The 24,860-nt window shown below is 40.2% G+C and overlaps 1 protein-coding gene across 9 annotated transcripts in view; it reads right to left on the bottom strand.

Annotated features, from left to right (window-relative positions):
- NFATC2 (nuclear factor of activated T cells 2) overlaps positions 1 to 24,860 on the bottom strand; it is a 161,237-nt gene that overhangs the window by 117,535 nt on the left and 18,842 nt on the right. For 4 of the 9 annotated variants that reach the window (XM_039332237.1, XM_039332239.1, XM_039332236.1 and 1 more), the window contains exons 2-3: positions 8,237 to 9,269; positions 7,002 to 7,170 (exon numbers count right to left, since the gene is read on the bottom strand). In XM_039332237.1, the coding sequence (XP_039188171.1) occupies positions 7,002 to 7,170; positions 8,237 to 9,269 (1,202 nt within the window). Of the gene's footprint in view, positions 1 to 7,001; positions 7,171 to 8,236; positions 9,270 to 10,622; positions 10,956 to 24,860 lie in introns of those variants that run through there. The other 5 variants (XM_039332240.1, XM_039332242.1, XM_039332238.1 and 2 more) reach the window with 4 other exon arrangements.

Raw genomic sequence — 24,860 nt, 5'->3', positions numbered from 1 at the left:
AGCTCTGAATACTGGCAATAGTAATAGGTGACCTCAGATGCCTGAAAGATTTAAATAAACAAGAGCAAACTTATCACATCTTTTAGTATGCCAGCCACTGTTTCCTGGAAAGCCAGCACAACTGGAGGCCCAAAGTTATATTCATATAAAGTAATTTCAAGTAGCAATTAAAAGAGCCAATGAAAAATATGTCTGAGCTCGACAAAACAAGTTTCAAATTATCACCCAGAAGTACAACAAATATTTCAGATGTAATCATGGATGTGAATAAAGCCACCTGTTTTTAAAGCATACAAAGGATCATCTATGAATAAGGCTGTACAGAGAAAACATTAAAAGAAACAGTTTCCTATGGAAGATGGCTGTTTGTTTTTGTTTTTGTTTTTTTTTTGGACAAGTTACAAGTTGCTCAGATGGACCAAATACTATTCATCTAGATTTACAGCAAGAAAATCATTAGCTTAATTGTGTATCAGTTACTACAGTACAGGAGAAATAATGCTCTTGCATATCAATGCAGGAAGCCAGATTTATATACAACTTTAACTATTGCACTTTCTTCCAAAGTTACATTGACTATACAGGTTATACAATGTAAAAATAATGAAATTCCCTCCTCCAGGGAGAGGGTTGGAAGTCATGTAAATCCTCCTACAAAGGGGCATGATATATCATCTGTACATCTTTGTCCAAGAGCTGAAGGACAACTGTATTGTACTATAAACACCATTCTCATAGTTTCCTCCAGAGAAACATGGAAACTACAGTTTAAAAGGGACTTGACTTTGAGAATTCTATTATAGATGTGTCACAATCTGACTCCTACACAAATCAACATCACTGGATTCCATGCAGAGAGCAAGTTATCCACTTTATACATGGGTAGGAAGACATTGGATAACTCAACTGTACAGATAGTCCTCAACTTACAACCACAATTGAGCCCAAAATTTCTGTTGCTAAGCGAGACAATTGTTAAGTGAGTTTTGCCCCATTTTACGACCTTTCTTGCCACAATTGTTAAGTGAATCACTGCAGAGGCTAAGTTAGTAATAGGACTGTTAAGTGATTCTGGCTTCCCCATTGACTTTGCTGGTCAGAAAGTTGCAAAAGGGGATCACATGACTCTGGGACACTGCTACCGTCGTAAATGTGAGTCAGTTGACAAGCCTCTGAATTGTTATTAGTCGTAAGTGTGAAAAACAGTCATAAGTCATTTTTTTCAGTGTTGTTAACTTTAAACGGTCACTAAATGAATAGTTGTAAGTTGAGGACTACCTGTATTATCTATCCATATGGGACCTTGGATAGTGCCAACTGCTTTTACCATCTATCAGCTACAAACCAAGAAGAAAGCTCGGTGGAGGACCCAAAGAGTTGTCTTCTTCAAAGACTCACAGTTGGGTAATCAATGTCATAGAACAGAACACTTTTAAGGCAAGACACTATGTATAAATCCATGCTGTTGAGCCATAACATATGTTCCTTCTCCTTTTTAAACAAACAAACAAACAAACAGATTTGTAGGGGTGAAGGACAGGATATTTCCTAATCCAGATTATTTAAAGCCTTGCCCATTTTAAGCATTGTTTGGAAAAAATCAAAGCAAGAATATATGAAGTGTATGTAAGTCGGGGAATATATAAGGTGTTATATGTGGAACGCTTAGGACCTTCCTACCGTTTCTCAGAAGCTTTTTCCTTTTTCTTCTTTAGAATTAAGGAGGTAATTGAAATGGTGTAGGCTTAATGTAGAGATGGTGGCTGGGTTCATACAACAATCTAACCTCTAAAACCATGTTAATAAAATCTAAAACCAAACCCAGTTTTAGAACTGAGAGGTTGCAGAAACCCGGCCACTAGTCTGCACTGTATTGTGGCTTAATAGTAAGGCCTGATTTACACAAAGTTAGCAACTGGGATCCTACTATTCTCTGCATCCCATTTTAGTTTGGTTTGGTTTGTGGTTTAGTTTGGTTTGGTTTGTGGCACACTGACCCACACACCACACTCATAATCATTTTGTCAAACCAGCAATTCCAATTAAAACTTTCTTACTAGACCACAAAGAGCTAATCTACCCATCTTTTCTTCTCTGAACATTTTTTTAGCTTATTTGATTAGGGCTGGCATCAGGCTGAGCTAAAATATCAGTGCTGCTTCAGCTCTTGCTATACAGGTAGTCCTCGACTTATGACCACAATTGAGCCTAAAATTTATGTTGCTAAGCAAAACATTTGTTAAGTGAAATTTGCCCCACTTTATGACTTTTCTTGCCATAGTTGTTAAGAGAATCACTACAGTTGTTAAATTAGTAACACGGTTAAGTGAATCAGACTTCCCCATTGAATTTGCTTGTCAGAAGGTCACAAAAGGTGATCACATGACCTTGGGACACTGCAACCGTCATAAATATGAGTCAGTTGCCAAGCCTCTGAATTTTGATCACATGACCATGAGGATGCTGCAACAGTCATAAGGGCGAAAAACAGACATAAGTCACTTTTTTCAGTGACATTGTAACTTTGAATGGTTGCTAAATGAACTGTTGTAAATTGAAGACTACCTGTAGTACCAGAATATATACTCCTCCATCAAAAAAGAAGAGATTCTTGCTTGCAGTAAAGCATCCATGGACTGGACAGAAGGTGAGACTAGATGATCTCTAAGATCTCTTCCATCCCTTCCATTTTATGACAGTATCATAGACAGACTTTAATATGTTTTAACCAGATACATATATCAGAATACCAGAATGGAAGACAAAAGAACCAGAATTCCCCTAGAATAGTTTTACTCAAAAGGATGTCTAAAGTTTCATCTCTATTAAGTACATTTGCCTCTTCATCACTAAAAAAAAAAAAAAAAGCCTTGGAGAAATCAACACATTTAATGTTTCTGCTTTGGATCTCAGCGATAACACATTATTCAGTGCAGAGACCTCATATTTTAATTCCAACTAAACTTGACTTATCCAGCAAAATTGGCTTTCATTTACACAACTGTAAAAAAGGCAAGAGAATATTTTAAAACAGGATGGAATCATTTGTGACTTTCCAATTATCATCTGACTACAATCTCCATCATCCTCACCTACTGTTCATACTGTCTAGGTCAGGGATAGGCAACCTTGGCTCTTTTATGACTCGTGGACTTCAATTCCCAGAATTCCTGAGCCAGCCAAGCTGGCTGGCTCAGGAATTTTGGGAGTTGAAGTTCACGAGTCACAAAAGAGCCAAGGTTGCCTACCCCTGGTCTAGGTTGATCAGATAGCAAAGTCTAAGTCCTCTCTAGTGACATGTTTATCCAGACACACTTCTGGGCACACAGTTCGACTTGTCTATTGACACAAGTTTTAATTGGTGTGTATGGTTTATTTGTTTTTGATTGAATTGTATTTAATGGGAAATTTATTTGCCTGTTTTCAAGGTTTAGACTTTTGTATCATTGATAGAAGCCTCCTGTGTTCATTTTGGTGGAAAAGATGGATATAAATTTAATAAGTGGGAAGGGAAGCAGCTTTCTACCCTTGTTTTAAAAATGTCCTGTGGTATCCGTGACCTTAGTCTAACTTGCAGGAAAATCAGCAAAATCTGCTCCAACTCATTCACCTTTCTCTTACAAATTCATGAACCCAATTAGCCTATGCCACTGTATCTTTACAACAGCATAAAGTTTATAACATGCCATCAAAAACCTCGTTGAACCAAATGCCAACTGTGGCAGGCTTCAATTGACCCCCTTTTTTTCCTTATCACAATTCTAACCATGCCAATGAAGAGATCTTATATTGGCATCACATAACAAAAATATTACAGGAGAAAGAAACAGTATGGCCAATAAACACCGAACTGGCTGCTTGATTTATGGCAGCTGTTGTACAAAAGGTGCTTCGGTCCACATGTCTCCAGCAAAATATTTAATCAGAGTAGAGCTGGAAGGGACCTTGGAGGTCTTCTAGTCCAACCCTCTGCTCAAGCTGTTGTACAAAAGGTGCTTCGGTCCACATGTCTCCAGCAAAATATTTAATCAGAATAGAGCTGGAAGGGACTTTGGAGGTCTTCTAGTCCAACCCTCTGCTCAAGCAGGAGACCCTATATCTTTTCAGACAAGTAGCTGTCCAGTCTCTTCTTAAAAACTTCCAGTGATGAAGCACCCACAACTTCTGAAGGCAAGCTATTCCACTGGTTAATTGTTCTCACTGTTAGGAAGTTTCTCCTTAGTTCTGGGTTGCTTCTCTCCTTGATTAGTTATCATCCATTGTTTCCTGTCTTTTTTCTGGTGCTTTGGAAAATAAGTTGACACCCCCTCTTCTTTGTGGCAGCCCCTCAAATATTTGAACACTGCTATCCTGCTTAGTCCTTCTTTTCTCTAGACTAGCCATACCCAAATCCTGCAACCGTTTTTTGTATGTTTTAGTCTCCAGGCCTTTAATCATCTTACTTGCTCTTCTCTGCACTTTTTCAAAGGTGTCAAAATCTTTTTTGTTATGGGGTGACCAAAACTGGAGGCACTACTCTAGGAGTGGTTTTACTAAGGTTTTATAAAATAGTACTAACTAATACTTCACATGATTTTACTTTATATTTACACTATATATTTACACTGCAGTGCAAACCATCCTGGAAAAGGAAATTCTTCCAATTTTACTTCCATACTCAATTACACTAGAAACAAAATTATTGGGGTTGTTGGGTTTTTTTTGCAAAGCTTTCTACCAAATTTCAAAATGGTTCAAATGTTAAGGGCCAACGTAGGATGTTAAGTGGTATCTCTTTAGCCTTATTAATTAAAAATTGATTCAGCTGATACATTTACAGCCTGTTCTTTTCTGTAGCCCTAGGAAATGTCCCCTTTTTGTCTTCCCTCCCAAATACAAAATGTGCTTATTACATGAAAACAAAAGCCTTATTTATCTGTGTATAAGATGGCATCTTTTGGAACTGAGCTTCTAAGCTATATAAGCAGCCAGAACAGAACAATTTACCAGTAGAAGTATGGGTCTTTTGCTTCCAGAGAAGCAAAAATACAATTCAATCTCTTTAGCATGAGAGGACAGCAGAAAAAAGGAGCTACAGGCTTGAGTGAGTTGCCAACTTCTGTTTTCAAACAATAATTCTGTTTTTCCAGACTAACAGAACAGTGTTTTTCAAGCTTGATCTTTTTTGAAACCAGTCTGACCTAGTGGTTAAGATACCAGGCTAAAAAGCAGGAGACTGTGAGTTCTTGTCCTGCCTTAGGCATGAAAGCCAACTGGATGGGACAGTCTCTCAGTCCAACCACCTCACAGGATTGTTGTGGGGAAAATAGGAAGAGGAAGGAATATTAGGCATGTTTGCCACTTGAATTATTTATAAAAAAAATAAACATATACCAACTTTAACAGTCTTAGTCTAGTAGACAATCAATTAAATATGAGCCAGCAATGTGTGGCGGCAGCCAAAAAAGCCAATGCAATCCTAAACTGCATTAACAGAGGGATTCAATCAAGATCATGCGAGCTACTAATACCATTCTATAAGGCAGGAGTGTCAACTGCTGGCCCATGGGCCGGATGCATGATAGCGAAACCACGCACACCCCATTGCAGGCAATGGCAAAAAAAGTTGTGATACATCGCAACACGTTACGTGACATTGCGAGTTTGACATCCCTGCTATAAGGTCTTAGTAAGACCACAACTAGAATACTTCATCCAGTTTTGGTCATCACACTATAAAAAAGAGGTTGAGACTCTAGAAAGTGTGGACAAAAAAATAACAAGGATGAGTAGGGGACTGGAAGCTAAAACATATGAAGAATGTTGCATGAACTGGGCCTGGCAAGTCTAGTGAAGAGAAGGACCAGGGTGACATGATAACAGTGATCCAATATTTGAGCAGCTGTCACAGAGAGGAGGGGGTCAACTTATTTTCCAAAGCACCTGAAAGCCAGACAAGGAACAATGGATGGAAACTGATCAAGGAGAGATTCAACCTAGAAATAAGGAGAAATCTTCTGATAGTGAGAACAATCAACCAATGGAACAGACTGCCTTCAGATGTTGTGGGTGCTTCATCACTGGAAGCTTTCAAGAAGAGACTGGACAGACATCTGTCAGAAATGGTGTAGGGTCTCCTGCTTAAGCAGGGGGTTGGACTAGATGACCTATAAGATCCCTTCCAACTCTGTTATTCTATTCTATACTTCTATACATGTGTGGACTTCAGCTCCTAGAATTCCCCAGCCACCATGGGAATTGAAGTTTGCACATCTTAAAGTTGCCAAGTTTGAAAAACACTGTGATTGAGCTATGCTTTATTATCAAGAGTCCTGGATGTTCTAAAATAGCAATTTGGATCAAGATGATCAAGGGTGCTGGAACTGGCATGGCATCATTTGATCTACTTGTCAAGTGAGACTTGAAGAAGCTTGGCTTATATCTGGTATCTCCTACTGAAAGACCAGAGACTGAGAAAAATATACTTTAAAGTTAAGGAGAGGCTAAAGAGACAGAAGCAGGGGTGCCTCCATCTTATCTCCTAACTCAAACAAAATAGAATATAGAATAATAGGGTTGGAAGGGACTTTGGAGGTCTTCTAGTCTCTGACAAATGGCTGTGCAGTCTCTTCTTGAAAACCTCCAATGATAGAGCACCCACAACTTCTGGAGGCAACCTTTCCTCTGATTATTTGTACTCATATTTCTCCTGAGTTCTAAGTTGGATCTCTCACCCATTACTTCTTATCTTGCCATCAGGTGCTTTGGAGACTAAGTTGAGCCCTTCTTATCTGAGGCAATCCCTCAAGGGCTGGAAAACTGCTATCATGTTACCCCTAGTCCTTCTCTTCATTAGACTAGGGATGTACAGCTACTTTGTAAGCCCAGGAAAAGGCATGGCTTCTTTAAGGAGTAGCTAATTGGCAAGGAGAATGTGCCCATGCTGGATCGAAGCACCCTTGCCTTTCTGGGATCCAAATACCTACCGCACTGTAAAATACCCCACACAAAACACAACGTACCTGAATCACAGGATGTCCCCCTGTTGGTGCTTTGACTGCCCCTCGACTCCCTTCCGTCTCATAATGAGCCCGATGATGAGGTTTGGGTTGCACCTCAATCTGTAATTCATAGGAGCCCGAATGGCTGGAAAGAGGCCACTCAAGAGGTGGAAGAGACTGAACAGGAATGCTGAGGAGAAGAAAGTTTGGGTTTAAGTTATGAAAGAAAAGAAGCTTAGCTCAATACTCACATAACAAGGACAGGCTGCACAATAATGATCCAAACAACTGGAAATCATGTTTCTTTTTCAAAATACAAGAGGACTGGATCAACCACTGATTAGCAAGAGATGGAGAACAATTACAAATGCTTTTTTGCTCAACTCACATCAGTGGGGTGGATTCTTTGCCTCACAATTTACAAACAGTTACTAACTAGGATAAAAACCAGTGGCAATTAATTCAAGAAGAATCAATGATAATGAAAGAAAGATTGACCCCAACCCTCCTGGCTATTCACAAGGCCCTGAAGGAACTCATAAGTTTTGCTAACTGGCATTGGGATCCAGGAGCATGGTAGAGCTGATGCAGCAGTAGTAATTTTGATGAATGGGATTACCCTGGTTGTGAGTTTTACATATTTCATTATGTTTTCTATATGCTTTTATATTGTTCTTTTCTGTTTTTTAAATTGTATTGGTTTTTTTTTCTTGTTTTTATATTTGTTTTATTTTTTTGTAAGCCACCCATAGTCATACATATGAGATGGATGGCTATATAAATTTGAATAATCAATCAATACTTCATACTAAAGGCTATGCTGGACCTCCAAAATCATCCTTTTCTTTCTCTGACTAGATTATCTCCACACTGACAGTGCAGAGCATCTTCAGTAGCCATTCAATCATCATTGTGTGTAAATATAGGTAAATGCAGAATGTAATGAAATATAGAAAATGATTAGCTGTCTCCTTGTCAAGAAGGAGGAACAAATTATGCTGCTTTCTACCCTGTAATGATTTTGCTCTCCTCCAATATTATGCGCTTTGATTTGCTGGGGGAACATGCATCTGCTGTTATCTCCAACAAAAGAATATCCAGGGCAGTTTAGGAGAAAAAGAACAGGAGTCAAGAATAACTCATTAAAATAAATCCTCCTCTATTATATGCAATCTGTCTCGCAGATATGCACATATCTATAAGACAAATTCTATACATTCTATAGAACTCCATATATGTGCAAGACATCTACTCACCTGCAGATTGGTATTGCAGGCATCAGCTGCTTTGGCCAAGATGGCGGCACTAAAAGGATTGAATCTGGTGGGGGGTTCCTTCGGTTGTCCTGCTCACAGGACCCAATGTATTCGATTGGCTGAAGCACATGACATGGCATACTGGCTTTGTGGGAAGCCACTGGCGAAGGATCTGGGGTGGTCCTCCATATTTTTGTGGGAACTCCACAGGAAGGATCAGTGGTGAGATTGTTCATTGCATCCATGAGACTTGATGAGGTGGACAACTGGGTGTAAGTGACTGTGGCTCCGTCTTCTCTCAAGGAGATGTGGGGAGAGGCTTGTGGAGAAGGAGTCCTCGACTGCCGTGGAGAAGAGTGCGGGTGCTGACTCCCGTACAGCTCAGTGCAAGAGTACCTCCGCTTTGCCCCTGGCGATGACGACCTTGAGTTGGGACGTGGTGATGGTGAACGTGGCCCCAAGCAGGTATCTTCCACAACAGTTGCTTGTGGGGACATTATTGGCGAGGTTCTAGGGGAATAATGAGCATGGGTGTTTTGAAACTGTGGACAAAGGTCATCACTAGGGCCATTATTTGGTGAAACGCATGGTGAAGTGTAAGGAGAGAAATTTGTCTCTGAAATGAAGCTTGCAGAGGAGCCACTGCTAGGAGGGCTCAGGCACAGCGGTTCTCGGTAGCTCTCAAAGCCAGGGACTGGCAGGGTAAACCTTGGGCTAGCAGTAGCTGAGCTGGACTGATGCTCTACCAATAGATCTGTGTCTCTGCTGCTGAAGGGCCCCCCTGAGTGAATCAGTTCATAAGATGGTGTTATCTCAATCCTAGGGCTCAAAGTAGGGAGACCTGCCGCCTTGAGAGGGTCCAAATAGCATTTTGACCCTATGCTATCTGGCTGTCCATATCTGCCCATGTGATTTGCCGAAAGGCTAGACAAAGCGAAGGGGTACGGCTTGAGGCCATAATCCGAGACATCGTCATGAGGGTAAGTAACTCCAGTGGGTGGGCTGATGATTTTATGTGAAGGAGTCGGTTCTTCTGGAAAAAGAAGGGTCGCTTTTAAGACTAGACATACCACTGCAGAAGCTGAGCAATCCTGGGTTAACAAGAAGGCATTAGCGATAGCGTTTTGGGAAAAGGTTGCATTATATCCAGACATCAATTGCATGCATAAGGCAGCAGGTCAGCCTTCTCAGAGTAGAAGCTCACTGGGCACTCTCCAAGTAAGAGCCAGAGAATGAAAAGAAATATGCCACCACTGCACCCAGAGTATCACATTGGCTTCAAAATATTTCATCCATCCACTCCAGTATTTCACCATCAGCTGCCTTCTGATCATGTTTTTGCTATGACTATTGGCAAGAGCACACTTGGTGTGGCTCAGAGAGCAAGTGACAGTTGCAGGATACAGGCTGGTCCAACCATACCCAGCCTGCTCTGTTCTACCTTTGTTATAGCACCATGCCACCAAATACCAAACAGCTGACTGATGCACTGGCAGCAGCAATGTGATTCCACATTCAGTACTGACCCTCCAGATAGCCTTCTCTTACTGCTTGCATCCGTGACAGCCTGCTTCCAACCCCATCTTTGGTATGCCACTGACAAACATTTATTTGGGTACCAGTCTTCAATCTTCAGCCCATTGTTGGTCATGTTTTCTTTCTCTGGCTCATCTAATTTTTGTCTACCTGGGCACAACCAGATCCTAGCTGCAAATCTCCCAGATTCCAATTTGAGTGCAACACAATGTTGAAATGTCCCTACTCTTAATTTCTAAAAGAAGGGAAATGTTATGATACACTCAGACCTATGAACAAACATACAAACAAACAAACATGCTTACTTCATAATTTTCTAGCATCCTGGTTGTTGTAGTGCATTAGAAAGTCAATAGACCAACACTATAAACAGTAAACCAATACTCAATTACATTTAATTTAAGGTGTTTATGACAAATGCTACATGTACATGGTTTCTAAATGCCAAAGAGGGCCAAACTCAACTCACACAGTAGTGCTTTCCATCACATGAGAGCAATGCAAGAAAAGTCCCTTTGTAATACATCAGGCAATGATATCAAGAGCCAAGCCACCAAGCATATTTTGAGGAGGGTTTGCTCTTCCAATTTAACACCTGGACAGTTCCTAAAGTAAAAGACATTCCTCAGCTACTCGCCACCCATTTAATAATGCGATTATATGCTTACTGTATATGTCCATCACACTATTCCTTTAGAGAATGGAATGGTTGGCAGACAGCAGAAAAGGAGTAAAAGAGCATCTAAACTTCAGCACCATTCACTGTTCCTCTCCACATTTTTTCTATTCTTGCCAGTTGTTACAGCTTCCCCCCATATCCATATATTGTGTTCTTTTTTACATTTCTTACCTGTCTTTTCAGCTATTTCAACCACAACTTTCTCAGCCTTCCTCTTCCTCTCAAATCACCCATTCTTCCTTCATGCATTTGTTTTGTATTCGGTTGTTCTGCCTATATGACCAAACCAGTTTAACAGATTTCTTTCATACTGGTGAACCTCTTTTTGTCCACTTCTCAGTAATTCAACACTCAGCCCAAAGCTTCAAAAGGCAACTGGACTTTCTTGGTTGTAGCCAGGAGATAAGTGGTGTGAATGATATGAGATAGGATACTACATTATCTCCTTCTCCCAGAGAGCTAACAATGACTTTCAGAATGCTAACCACCAGATCCTTCCATTCCCCACCCCCATTCAGTCAGAACTGAAGAAGCTTCTTGGATGAGAAGTAAAACATTTAAGGGAAAAAAACAAAGAAAGTCCAGCTACCTTTTGAAAAACACCTTTGAGACAACCATGACCTGGATGATTGAGAATTGCCACAGGCATTTATTCAACATTCATTCTGTTGTTTAAAATATAAATTATTGCTGCATTTTTCTTATTTTCTTCTTGTGATAACACAGGAGCATAAACATCTGACAATGATTTGTTAAAAGAACTGTGGTTTAATATACAATATGAAACAATATTCAGGGAGCATACATAATACAAATAGTCATTTATATTCAAACGGTTGAAGTGAGCAAGCAGGTTCCAACTGCTATTCTCGTAGAGACAGTCTCTTAAAGGGATATTATCCCCAAATACTCTGTTGATTCATTCTCTATATATCACTTCTACCGGTCAGCTACTAAATCATAATTACCTTGACACATTCTTGTCCTTGTCTCTTGTTTTACTATGCACCCTTCTTAAGTTCATTCTACATTCAACTTACTACACTTCTCCTGACATATTAAACTTTTACCTCCATATGGAAACTAATCAAAGAGATAAGCAACCTAGAACTAAGGAGAATTTTCCTGACAGTTAGAATAATTAATCAATGGAACAACCTGCCTCCAGAAATTGTGAATGCTCCAACACTGGAAGTTGTTAAGAAGAGACTGGACAACCATTTGTCTGAAATGGTATAAGGTTTCCTGCCTGATCAGGGGGTTGGACTAGATGACCTCCAGGGTTCCTTCCAACTTTTTTTTTAATTTTTATTTTATTGTTGTTGTTATATTAAAAAGTGAGCAAACAAACACCTGGCCATTTTTGCTTCTTTTGGCAACCATTAATTTATTATAACAGTCCTCGTACTACCCATTATCTTTCTACTAGCATTTGCACATCTCAAAATTTCTCATTCATTTTCAATAATCATTTTACCAAGATACTGAGATTTGCTATTTGCTATTAACCCAACTTCCCTTACAAGGTTGTACTTGTGTGATAAAATGGATAAAAACCTCAAAAAGTTTACATATATTTTTAAACTACCTACTAGTATTGCCTAATAAAGAGTTATTCAAAACCATGCAAGAATAAAACACTGTAATTTAGCAACTCCTTTGTTTTCTTTTTTAAATTTTACAGCTGCCTCAATCCCTAGGGATTTTTCAACTTAATTATTATTCTACTATAGATGTTGCCTTTTTATTGCAGACCAATACAACTAATTTTGGTTTTGCCCATTAAAAAAATAGATCATCACAACACCCATTCAAACATGACTCCTTTGTAACAGAAAATTCTAACTGCATTGAGTTCTTCTACTGTATCTTTAAAAATGTTATTAGAATTCAAGGATTTTTTAAAATAAGAATTTATAAAAAAAAATAAGTGGCTTTATCTTTCACAAACCAAAAGAACATTTAAAGAATTTTCTACTGAAAAATGAAGAATCTAGGGAAACTATTTTTTCATGCAAAATGTACACCTTTAAAAATTATGGCAATATATGCTTTTAAATGTTTAAAATATTCAGTTGAATAAAAGCTTTGGCAGATACATAGCAGCCAAACAAAAGAACAGCTATGTGGCCATAAAGCTCAAACTTTGCACAGTTCCATATATAATTTCAAACAATGGATGGTTTCTTTCCATCAGACAGCAGTAGGGGAATTTATCTAACCACTCACCAATAATAAGGTATCCATGTAATATTTTTAAAGATCTTTTAGATCTTATATATTTCCAATTACATTGTTCATGTGACAGCAGGAAAAGAGTCTAATGTAGTGCCAGAAAAAGGATGAAATGTCATTATGACATTCTCAAGACCTTATTAAAAACTACTTTCAAATTATAGTTAGGATATTGATTACCCAAAATCTAAGCATCTTTCAGAATTGGCTGGAGGGCTGGGTTTCCATCCTAGCTTTGTGGAATATAGACAGAACCAAATTAAGAGACACTGGCTGGCTTCATGTATCACATTGAGCCATGGGGTTGCTTTTTTGACTCTAGATCGCCCTAGGATCCAGGCACTGTGACCTATTCAATGAACTGTAATTAAAACAAAGTATAACTTAACATGATAGCCGTATTAATAAATACGGTTTACAACCATTCATTTAGATGTTACAACAGTAGTGAAAAAAGCAACTTATGACCAGTAGTTGCACTTATGATCACTGCAATGTCTCCACATGATCCGAATACCAGTTGTGATAGCCATTGGAAACCTTTCCAGCTGGCTTCTGACAATTAAAGTCAATGGGGGAGGGAGACTGGATTTGCTTAACGACTGTGTGATTCACTTAAAAATTCAATGATTTGCTTTAACAATCTTGATAAAAAAGGTTGTAAAATCAAAGATCAACTTCTTGCGAGAAGTCATACCGAAAAGGCCAAATATATTTGTATTTTAAATTAATCCTATGTTTAAACTCACACGTGACACAGAATCATGTGTAAGGACTCACCTCAACAAAGCACCCAAGAAAGCAGAACTCTTGAAATGGGCATTATCTCAAAATGAATTTTTTTTAGGGGCTAGGGACAGTAAGAAAGCCAAGGTGAGATCTGGGGAAAATCCTGCTCAAATGGTATAGTTCAGTGATGGCGAACCTTTTAGAGACCGAGTGCCCAAACTGCAACCCAAAACCTACTTATTTATCGCCAGGTGCCAGGTGGGCGTAGACCACTGGGTGGGCGTGGTTGTGGTGGTCATGGCAGATTGGGTGGGTGTGGCCAAGGTGGGCGTGATCACCTTGATATTGCTCGTGGGGAGGGATGCCTGTGGGGGCCGGGCATGTTGGGGGAGATCCAGGGGGTCTCTGGCAGGTGGGGCGGTGGGCAGGAGGTTCGTCCTGCGGGATGAGGCGAGGCAAGGTGAGGCAGGGCGGCGGTGCCATTGTCACAGGGCAAGACAAGGCAGGGGCCGGGGTGGCTGCTGCCTGACACCATTGGCCCCCACACACAGAGGCCAACGAGCGCATGGGTGCTGGGATGCATCTGGCCACGTGGGACCTCGGTGAGTTAGTGGGCGGCTGGTTGAAGAGGGACGGTTGCCATCTCTGGGGCAAGGCGGGTGTGCCATAGGTTCGGCACCACTGGTATAGTTAAACTATCAATCTTCTTCCTCCCACCAAAGTCATAATGTTCATTTGAAATCTAGCCAGTCCACAGGTGGCACGATGTTGGGGTAACTGGCACAAGTTGGCATCTCAAGGTCTTCTCCAGTTTTGTTTCTCCGTAACTGTCTTCCTGATAAACAGCAGAATGACAGGCCCCAAACAAGAACACATATGGAGGGAAAGCAAAAAGGGGTTGGGGATCTGACATCATGCTTGTCCTGTTTGAATTGATTTTCTGGCTTGTTCCGAAACATATTTAAGATTGTAGCAATTTAGACATGAAAGATCCATAAACAGCCATGAATAATCTATTTGTAAGCAAATAAAGAACTGAACTTTGACTGGATTGTTCTTGGGCTAAAAGCCTGACAGATTTTCATGTATTAATATAAAATTACAACTAGTCACAATTATGAACAGAATTTCCATTGTAAGTCAGTGCAGTCGTAAGTCATTGCAACACTGGATCCAATTTTATAGCCATTTTTACAGTGGTTATAAAGTGAATCATTGTGGCTGTTAAGTTTCTCCAACTGACTTTTTTCATCGGAAGCCAGCTAGGAAGATTGCAAATTGCAGTCACATGACCACAGGATACTACAACCGGTTGTAAATATGAGCCAGTTGCCAAGGATCCAAACTGCAATCACATGACCTCTCTCTCTCTCTCTCTCTCTCTCTCTCTCTCTCTCTCTCTCTCTGTGTGTGTGTGTGTGTGTGTGTATTTGTATGTTTGAGAGAGAGAGAGAAGGAGATGGTCATAAGTGTGGGAACAAGTCATCAATAACTTTTTCTGAAATGACTGTAACTTTGAATTATTATTAAACAGATGTAAGTCAAGGACTACCGGTATATGTGTAGCATTTTCTCTCATTATAACCTGCCACATCTAACTTTGCATACAGGTAGTCCTCAACGTATGACCACAATTAAGCCCAAAATTTATGTTGCTAAGTGAGAAATTTGTTAAGTGAGTTTTGCTCCATTCTACGACTTTTCTCACCACATTTGTTAAGTGAATCACTGCAGTTCTTAAATTAGTGACACGGTTGTTAAGTGAATCTGGTTTCCCCATCGACTTTGTTTGTCAGAAGGTCGCAACAGGGGATCACATGATTTCAGGACAGTGCAACTGTCATAAATGTGAGTCAGTTACCAAGCGTCTAAATTTTGATCACGTGACCATGGGATTGCTGCAAAGATCGTAAGTGTGAAAAATGGTCATAAGTCACTTTTTTCAATGCTGTTGTAACTTTGAACGGTCACTGTCGTAGGTCAAGGACTACCTATACTCTATTATTGTCATTTATATACAGGAGGAATGCAGATTTGCAGAGTTGCACAACCAAAACCAGATGAAAAATAAAATTTTATAACATTTACAGCTTAACGTAATTAAAGCTAAATATAATTTATATAACTATTTCTCAGTCAGATTATATTTTCCCATTCTACTATATTAAAAAGAAAATCTGATAACATCTTTTGATTCCTTGGAGCTGAGTGTTCAAGGGTGGTGATCTGGGGCTTAGCTGGCACACACGATGCTTCAGCAAATTATTATTTTGCCATGTTAGTCACTCATTTTCCTGTACAGGAAAATTAATTTTAACAGACAAGGAATGAAATAATCACACCCTTCTTTCATACTGTACGCTATAGTAAGAACAGAACATGATCTTTATAACTCCAGGTAAATTTTGCATGAATGCAAAAATACTGTATAACGCTGCCAATTTTGTATGAATGTGGTTCCCTATAAGGGACACAAATGAGGCCTGAATGCATCTTTCTGAAATGCTGAAATTAGGCCTGCAAAAGAACACAGTAAACTCCTTAGATTCCACCGGCTATATTGGCTTAGCTTAGATTGAGAAGGAAGCAGATATTCATTGAGTCACCACATCTTGCAGCTCTTAGGGATGGGAGTTTTTTTTTCGGGGAGGGGAGGAGATACATCCCCAAAGCCTTGCCACTGTCTAAGCTGGTATGCTGCAATACATGTATTTGTGACATCACAGTCTGTAGTCATGGAAACATCCATGATGGTATATTGCCAGCCCACTATTGAATAGACAAAGCTAGCACAAAATCTGCAGTTCCTGCTTTCAATATTAAGTAATCCAGTTTGGTCCAATATAAATCTTCCAATCCAGACTCCATGGCCACCAAACCTAGGAGTCTGTAATTAATAAACCCAGCTGCTAATCATGCCAGTTTAGACGTGGCTTCGTGCAGACTACTGTTGTTGTGCTGGAAGGCCTCTGCTGAGAAGACAGGAAGACCGGCCAACAGCTTACTGAACACAGTAACTTTTTTTCTTTATTCCATCCTGACTAAAATGGCAATTTCTGATTGTGCCAGTTAGTGTGCAACAAATTAGTGTGCAGCTGGACGCATTTCAGCAATGGTTTTCTCTAATTCATAATGTAGGTACTGTATAGGAATAATTGAAACCAGTCTCCATGCAAACCTCTAAAACAAACTCATTGCAAACACTACTATTCTCTAACAATCCAGACTTCAGTTTATTTATTGAAGTATTTATTGGGCTTAATAGCCTAGGCTCATCCTGATTCTATTACAGGTAGTTCTCAACTTGTGACCACAATGGTGCCCAAAATTTCTATTGCTAAGTGGGACATTTGTTAAGTGAGTTTTGCCTCATTTTATGACGTTTCTCGCCACAGTTGTTAAAGGAATCACTATAGTTGCTAAGTTAGTAACCCGGTTGTTAAGTGAATCTGGCTTCCCTATTGATTTTCCTTGTCAGAAGGTTGCAAAAGGTGATCACATAACCCCATGACACTGCAACTGTCATATATAAACCACTTGCCAAGCATCTGAATTTTGATCACTTCACCATAGGGATGCTGCAACAGTCATAAGTGTGAAAAACGGTCACAAATCACTTTTTTCAGTGCCGTTATAACTTTGAAAGCTCACTAAGTGAATGGTTATAAGTCGAGGATTACTTGTACTCTAAAGCCAACTGCCAAAGATTAAGAAGCACTATATATTGACATAGACAAAAATCATAATTTTGGGCACAGTTTTGACCTAACTCAACATACCTCCATACTCCTGCATAACTTTCATTATCTCTCTATATTTAAGACTGTAGCTTTTATTTTGAGGCAAAAGTTTTCACATTTCTTAAAGAAAAGTATTAATCAGCATTCTACTCTGCATACCTGAAAATAAAATCAGACAAGGCTCCAAAGTGGCCCCAAAATGGTCCCATTTTTATATGTTAAGATGATCAGAAGCTGAGCTACAACTCTGAGAACTGTTCCAAAGATGCTTTTTCAAGAGGCAACTGGACTTTGTTTTTCTTTGAAAACATTTCACTTCTCATCCAAGAAGCTTCTTCAGCTCTGACTGGATGGTGGGGAATGGAAGGATTTATTTGGAGTATAAATCCTTCCATTCCCCACCATCCGGCCAGAGCTGAAGAAGCTTCTTGGATGAGAAGCAAAATGACTTCAAAGAAAAACAAGAGAGTCCAGTTACCTCATGAAAAAGATCTTTGGGACAACTATGACCTGGATGACTGAGAATCTCCACAGACGATTTGGAGAAGTCTAAAACTCTGTGAAGACAATCAATCAGCCCCAAAGAGAAAAAGACTCCAGCACCTTTCCACCAGTAATCAGCACTCAGATCAGCGTAGATCAGGGGTGTCAAACTTACAATGTCAGTGACGTGTCGCGACATAGCACAACCTTTTTGTCATTGCCAGCAACGGGATGGGCACGGTTTCGCTATGATGCATCCAGCCCGTGGGCTGGCAGTTTGACACCCCTGGCATAGATTAACTCCAAGATCTCCTTCAGACCAACAATCAAGTAAGCAATACTCAAATCAAGAAACTGCCACACAGCCATTAGTAAACAGCCCAGCCAAAGAATCCCTAAGACCAGCCCCACTCACACAGACAGGCAAGACACCAGCATATAAACAGATAGCAAAGAGCACTCCTCACTAGCACTGATGATGTTACCTAGTTAGAGTAATGAAACATCTGCAAGAAAACAAGCAAGCTCAGGGAGCACCAAGGACCCCTCAGTCTAAAACTGCTGGAATTGTGTGATTCTCCTTTTCCGCAAACGAACATGTCCTCTACCTGGACCTGCATTGTGCTGAGAAATTATTTCATGAAGAAAATGTCCTTTACCCCTTGGAATATGAAAATATTGTTTACAGCAGCTGCGTGGATAGGGCCTATATTATAATTCAGTGTATTCTCCAGAAAACGGACTGATTTCAGTCATCACGAAGGACCTCACAGTTCAGCCCTGAGTACAAATATTCTCTTCTATCGGCTTTATAGTCTTCTCAATGCACATTTCCCCAGCACTGACACTGGACTTATCAGGTTAACAACCTTTTAGAAAACTCATTTCTACAAAGTTATCTTAAACCTAATGAATACGATTAATTGATTAAACATTGTTCCCTGAAATTCCACCGGTTGTTGCTGTTATTAACTGCTGATTGCTACTTTTTTCTTGTTACATTTTCCTTTTACATGCAGTTTTAATAGATGTTCCTCAATTTCCCAGCTGATTGAGGGTTCCAAAGTATATCAGAATAATGCTCATGCATGGGAGATACTCTCACCCCCTCTTTCCAATCGGAGCAGTATACCCAGGAGAAAACTGGAAGAACTCTCACCAAAAAATCTGGGTTGCAGATCGAGGGCAGCAAGGATCAAACTTTCCTCTCACTTTGATACCTTCTTCTTGCAGTTCCCCTCCCCTCTCATCCCAGATTTTTCTTAACAAAAGTCAAGAAAGTCTTAGGAAGTAGAGGAGAGGGGAGCTGAAATGAGCCAAGAAGGCAGAGTCCTCCTCTGGCACACTGTTTTCTTGCAACCTTAGGAATAGTTAAAAATGCCAGTTCCATGAGCTCGAGAGTAACCTCAACGGAGCACGGAGCATGGAGCACGTGCATCTGAGAACTGTTTGTTCCATACTCAAGCATATGATCCATAGCCAATTCAGACTTCTTCCCTATAGGAAGCCACTGGGAGAGGTCAGCTAAGGTCTCATTAGCATGCTGATGATACTCAGCCCTACAGCCCCATCTGAGGAATGAAATCCTGACATAGTGCCAAGAGACTATGTTGGGCTGAATGGGTTAAACAAGCTCAAATTAAATCTCAGCGAGAAACACTCTGGCTTTGTTCCAAACCCAGTAATAGTTCTGAATGGGATGGGATTCCTGGGAATGAGAACTTGGGAATTCTCCTTGATTTAAAGCTCCTGTTGGGACAGTGATTAGGAATCGTGGGCAGGGTAGCCTCTGCTCAGCTAAGCTGGTAACCAATTGCAGACCTTCCTGGAATGAGAAGACTTAACAATAATAACTCATCCTTTTATCATCACAGGTTTACACTACTGCAAAGCCTTCTACATGGCACTGCCTTAAAGCCCCCCCCCCCACAGAAAGTGCATTTGGCACAACAGGATAGAGATCTGCTACTATAATATAACGCTAAATTTCCTGCATTCTGGATTTTTATTCCAATTCAAAGTCCTGTTTTCAAAGCTCTGCATGGTTTGGTTATTCAAGGAAATATAGGTAGTCCTAGAATTGAGACTGGAACTTTTGTTGCTAAGCCAGATGTTATGCCAGATGTTATGATTTTTTTTGCTGTGGTCATTAAGCAAATCACTGCAGCTGTTGAGTAAGTCACATGGTCATTAAGTGTATTTGGTTTTCCCCACTGACTTTGCTTGTTGGAAACCAGATGGGAAGGCTACAAATGGTGATCATGTGTAACCCTGGGACACTGCAATCATCATAAATACATACCGGTTGCCAAGTGCCCAAAATTTGATCATATCACTGTGGGGATGCCGCAGTGGTCATAAGTGCAAGCACTGGATCTTTTTCACCACCATTGCAACTTTGAACAAAAGCTAAACAAATTAAGTTGAGAACTATGTTAAAATCAAAAAATAGTCGAACACCAAAAGAATAAAAATTATAAAAATGTTAAAACTTTTATTTACTAAACCTAGCTTTCGTCAAGAGCTCTTGACATCATCAGGGTGTAAACGGCAAGTCGTTGGGAGGGCTTATATGCAGCCTCCAATCATTTGTGCTCTGCTCTTGGATCGTGTTATGGGTCCCAGCTGTGTGCGTTGTAACCTAAGTGTGTGTCCTGCATTGGGGTGTATATAGCTGACTGTTGAGAACTATCTATATTTCCTCCAAATGGATTCTGACCATATTGTGCTAACATCAGGGAACAGATGCTAAAAATCCTAACTCTGCTAGAATAAATTGTGGAGCAAGAGATAGTTCTTGTGGCCATTATGTTGTTTAATTATCTACTCTCAAGGTCATCCTGACACCGTCTCTTTCGGCTTTCTCCAAAATTGTCAAGCCTCTTTTGTTTAGTTTTACTTTTTAATTATAACCTATGAAGTTTGGATTTTTGTTTTGTATATTGAGTAACAGTTTTGCTTTTATAGTTTACTGATGTTTGAGTAATGTCAATTTGGGGCAACTAAAGATTTCTTATGATGATATTATGATGTTGAGTTGTAAACTACTCTTGAGTCTTAAAAACTGGCCAGTATAAAAATAAATATAACAAGCATATATTTCCTGGTGGGTTTTTGAATGTATTAAATTACCCCAATGAAAATCCAGAGCATTTTTGGTAATATCGAATAACAGAAAATTTTGACAAAGCCAGATCTGCAAAGAGCCCTATCCATGTTTAATTGTTTCAGGCTTTAATATGTTTGTGCGTGTGTTTGTGTATGTATGTAAACTACTTCTAAAGGCTCGAAATAACTTTACTGCTTCCTCTTGGTTTTGGAATTTCTTTGGGACACTTTTTGAGAATGTTTACAAGGAAGAAGAGAAAGTTTGGGATCCTGACCTATGGCTAAAATTGCATTTCTGGTGAACATCCAAAACTAATTTCAGTTCCAATGAAGCTAACATAAATGAGAAAACAGTCATCTTCCACAATTTCCAGGCACACTTCAACATGTGGACTAAAGGTTTTTGTTTTTGTTAAATCCATCTCTTTGTAAACACGCTTTAATCTTAGAACATTAAAGATCACTGATGTACAATGGATTACTTACAGACTCATAATGGTGTCTTCTGAAAGCAAGGAATGTCCTCCAGATTATATGTTTTGTTGTGATCTCTCTTACACTAATGATTTCCATCTCGAAAATATCAAAAATTAATAATCATGGCATTCAGGCATTCAGAATAAGGAAAACAGTCTCTGGAAGTGCTTTCCAAATCTGTTCAGTGGCATCCTTTACTCTCCATTCAAACAGGATGAAAGTTATAATGATAATTTCATCCTTCCTCCAAGCTAAAGCCAAGATACATTCCTCTCCCACTTTATCCTCATATTGACCCCAAAATCTCAACCAGGATAAAGAAAAGTGATTGCTCCAAGCACTCTACAACCTTGGTGACTTAAGTAGAAGTTTGAGCTAAGATCAGGTCAGAGCCCAAAATGTTTGCATGATGCCGCATTAGTGCCATATATCTTGCTGATGTGAACAAGGAGCTAGTTTGGGACAATATTCTTTTAGAATGAATCAACATTGGCATTGCAGATTTTCTAAACCCTTTGCATGTTTTTTCAAAGGTGAGGTCTACTGGAGAGAGAGGACTTGCAGTAAAAGAACAATGGTCCTGATTGCAATCTGAGATAGATAGTATGGAAGGCAAACCGCCCAATCAGTTTGTGAAAGAGAGTTTAAGGAAACACTTTTCGGCTACACCAACTTTCCATCAGTGCTTTGATTGTTGAATAAAATTATTAGGCATTTTAAATAAGCAGACTTGCCTTAGTAGCCATTTTATTCCCATACTAGGACCAGGTTCAATTCACATAATGGGTTTCATGCATTACATTAAGATTGGCATTTTTCCCATGCAATTCTCTAAGGAATGTGCTGTATATTTTTACCTTCAATAAAATTTTCTTCAGAGAGCCAATGGCCAACTCCAAGACCACAGCTTCAAATGGACATGTAAGTTACCAGCAAGTCCTTTGTCCAATAAAGAAAGTATTGTGACATCAATAATCTCATTCAGTTTTGATTTGCAATGGCAAACAAGTCAAATGCCGCTGCACTGAGTCCTATAAGCACATAATTAAAGCTTTTAAGAACTTGAATGCATGGTGCCAAAGGACATTTCTTTTACTGTCTTCCCTTCCTTTATGGCATTCATTTTGCCAAGGCTAAATTTCAAGCTTGATCCAGATCATTGTGGTTTATTACTTTCGCATCTATTAAGGTCATGTAGCTGCATACTCTATTACTGCACACATATATACATATAAATATACATACATACATACATACATACATACATATATACATACACACAAATACACACACACACACACACACACACATATAAAGGTTTACATATATGTAGTGGGGGTAGGGTGAGCTGAAGAGACAGTACCGGGAGATGCCTGGGGGAGGAGTCAGGAGAGGGCAGGGAGGAATTGAATCTGCTGAGGCTTAGGTTGGGGAAGATAAACCTGGGAGAGGAGACAATAGGGGAGAATGGGAGAGGCTTTTAGGAGGTAAACCTGAGGGAGAAGGGAATAGGGCAGTGACCGAGTGCCCAAACTGCAACCCAAAATCCACTTATTTATCACCGGGTGCCAGTGGGCATGGCCCACTGGGTGGGTGTGGCTGTGGTGGTCATGGCAGACTGAGAGGGTGTGGCCAAGGTGGGCTCGTCCTGCGGGGTGAGGCGAGGCGAGGCAGGGCAAGTGTGCCATTGCCGCAGGGCAAGGCGAGGCAGGGGCCGGGGCAGCTGCTGCCTCACACCATTGGCCCCTGCACACAGAGACCAGTGAGTGCATGGGGGCTGATGGTGTCCATCAGCAGCCACAGCCTGCCAGCCCCTCAACTAGTGCACTCTGGGGCTCCGCAGCCCACCGCCAGCAGTTCAGAGAAGCCGCCTCTGAGCTGGACGAATGGCCGACAGCTGAGAAGGGGATTCCGTGGGTCATGCCCAGGAAAAGGAAAGCATGCAAGGCCAGGAGGGATGGGACAGGGAGAGAGAAACCAGCCGTGCCAGGATGTATCCGGCCACATGGGACCTCGGCGAGTTAGTGGGCGGCTGGTTGAAGAGGGACGTTGCTATCTCTGAGGCATGGTGCACATGCCCACAGAGAGGGCTCTGAGTGCTGCCTCTGGCACACGTACCATAGGTTCGCCACCACTGGAATAGGAATAGGATATGGGAGGCTTCTGTGGGACAAGCCTGAGGGAGAGAAGGGGATAGGATACAAGAAATTTCTGTGGGGCAAGTCTGAGGGAAGGGAATAGGATAAGAGAGACTTCTGTGGGGCAAGCCTGACGGTGGGGGAAAGAGAGAGAGAGTGAGAGAGAGAGAGAAAAAAAAAGAAGAAGAAGAAGAAGAAGAAGAAGAAGAAGAAGAAGAAGAAGAAGAAGAAGAAGAAGAAGAAGAAGAAAAAGAAGAAGAAGAAGAGCTGACCAGCCACCTGAACACTTTCCCTGCACGTGACCTGTCTGCCGAGAGAGATTGACCACCACCTCATCACGTGTTCCAGCCAAGCAGTTGTGCCTAAGTGAGGGACCACTGTGGACCGGCAGCCAGCCCAAGAGGATCAGGAGAACCCAGACTTTAGTGGCCCTTTCAAGGGTAGCGCTACATATATATAAACCTTTTCTCGAGAAGCTTAGGGTAGCTACAAAAAGCCCAAATTGTGTCCTCATAAACTTATAAGTTAAGCAGAGTGTGTATCTACACCAGATCCATCCAATAGGTTTTATAATACAGAATAATATTAAAATATTGAATCAAGTTTAACCACCCTAATGATAGTACTTAAACTTTTACTCTCTGTGAGGGCTACTCAGCTTGAAATAGTAAAGCATCATAACTGACCAAGGTTTTTTTTTCAATGCAGCATTCTTCAAAATTTCTTTTAACTATTAAGATGCTGGAGAAGCCAGCATTTAGATTCCCACATAACGCTCTTCCATGTCGAGCAAAAATCCAGGTAACCACTGTATGCTGTCTGAAAGATACAGAAAATTCTAACCCAGCAATTTTTAACCCAGGATCCAGGATAGGTTTCAAAGAATACAGGAACTTGAATGGGAAAAAATACAACTTCATTTTCACCAACTTCTAAAATTTCATAGAGAAGGGGATCATCATATTCAAAAGGATCAATGCCAGAAAAAGATTAAGAAACCCTACCCTGCAAAGAGTAAGAAAGGTGACCTTGATGGAGATATGCAGAATACCTAAGCAAAAGTCGCTGAAATATTTTTTAGTCCTAAATTATGAGATAACGTTCAGAAGTGGCTCAGGCTGATGCCTAGTTCACTGAAGTACAAGGAGGAGGAACAGGTAAAACACAATCAGACTTGCAAGATTCAGCTATTACCGTATAGCCAATCTTAGTAAAAGTGGTTTTAGCCTTCCTGTGGATTTGATTTCCTGGTCTGACCTATCTAGTGGGGCTGACAAGCTAACCTTTTTCTACTGCTTTATGGCTGTCACGATGTTGGTAGTGCAGATCTGCTAACCTAATTTAACTGAAAAATATTATAGTTAAACTATAAGATTAATAAGATTAATAAGATTTTAGCATGATTCTGTGGATCACATTGAGTTCTCTTTATATTATATGAAGAATTGGATACCTCCATAAAGATAGGGAAATGAGATTTCCATCATGATCCAGTGCAT

Source organism: Crotalus tigris, unplaced genomic scaffold (assembly GCF_016545835.1).
Source record: "Crotalus tigris isolate CLP2741 ecotype Arizona unplaced genomic scaffold, ASM1654583v1 scf7180000024458.850180, whole genome shotgun sequence".
Lineage (NCBI taxonomy): Eukaryota > Metazoa > Chordata > Lepidosauria > Squamata > Viperidae > Crotalus > Crotalus tigris.
Note: the sequence above shows the minus strand (reverse complement) of the source record. Positions and strands in the feature narration are given on the sequence as shown.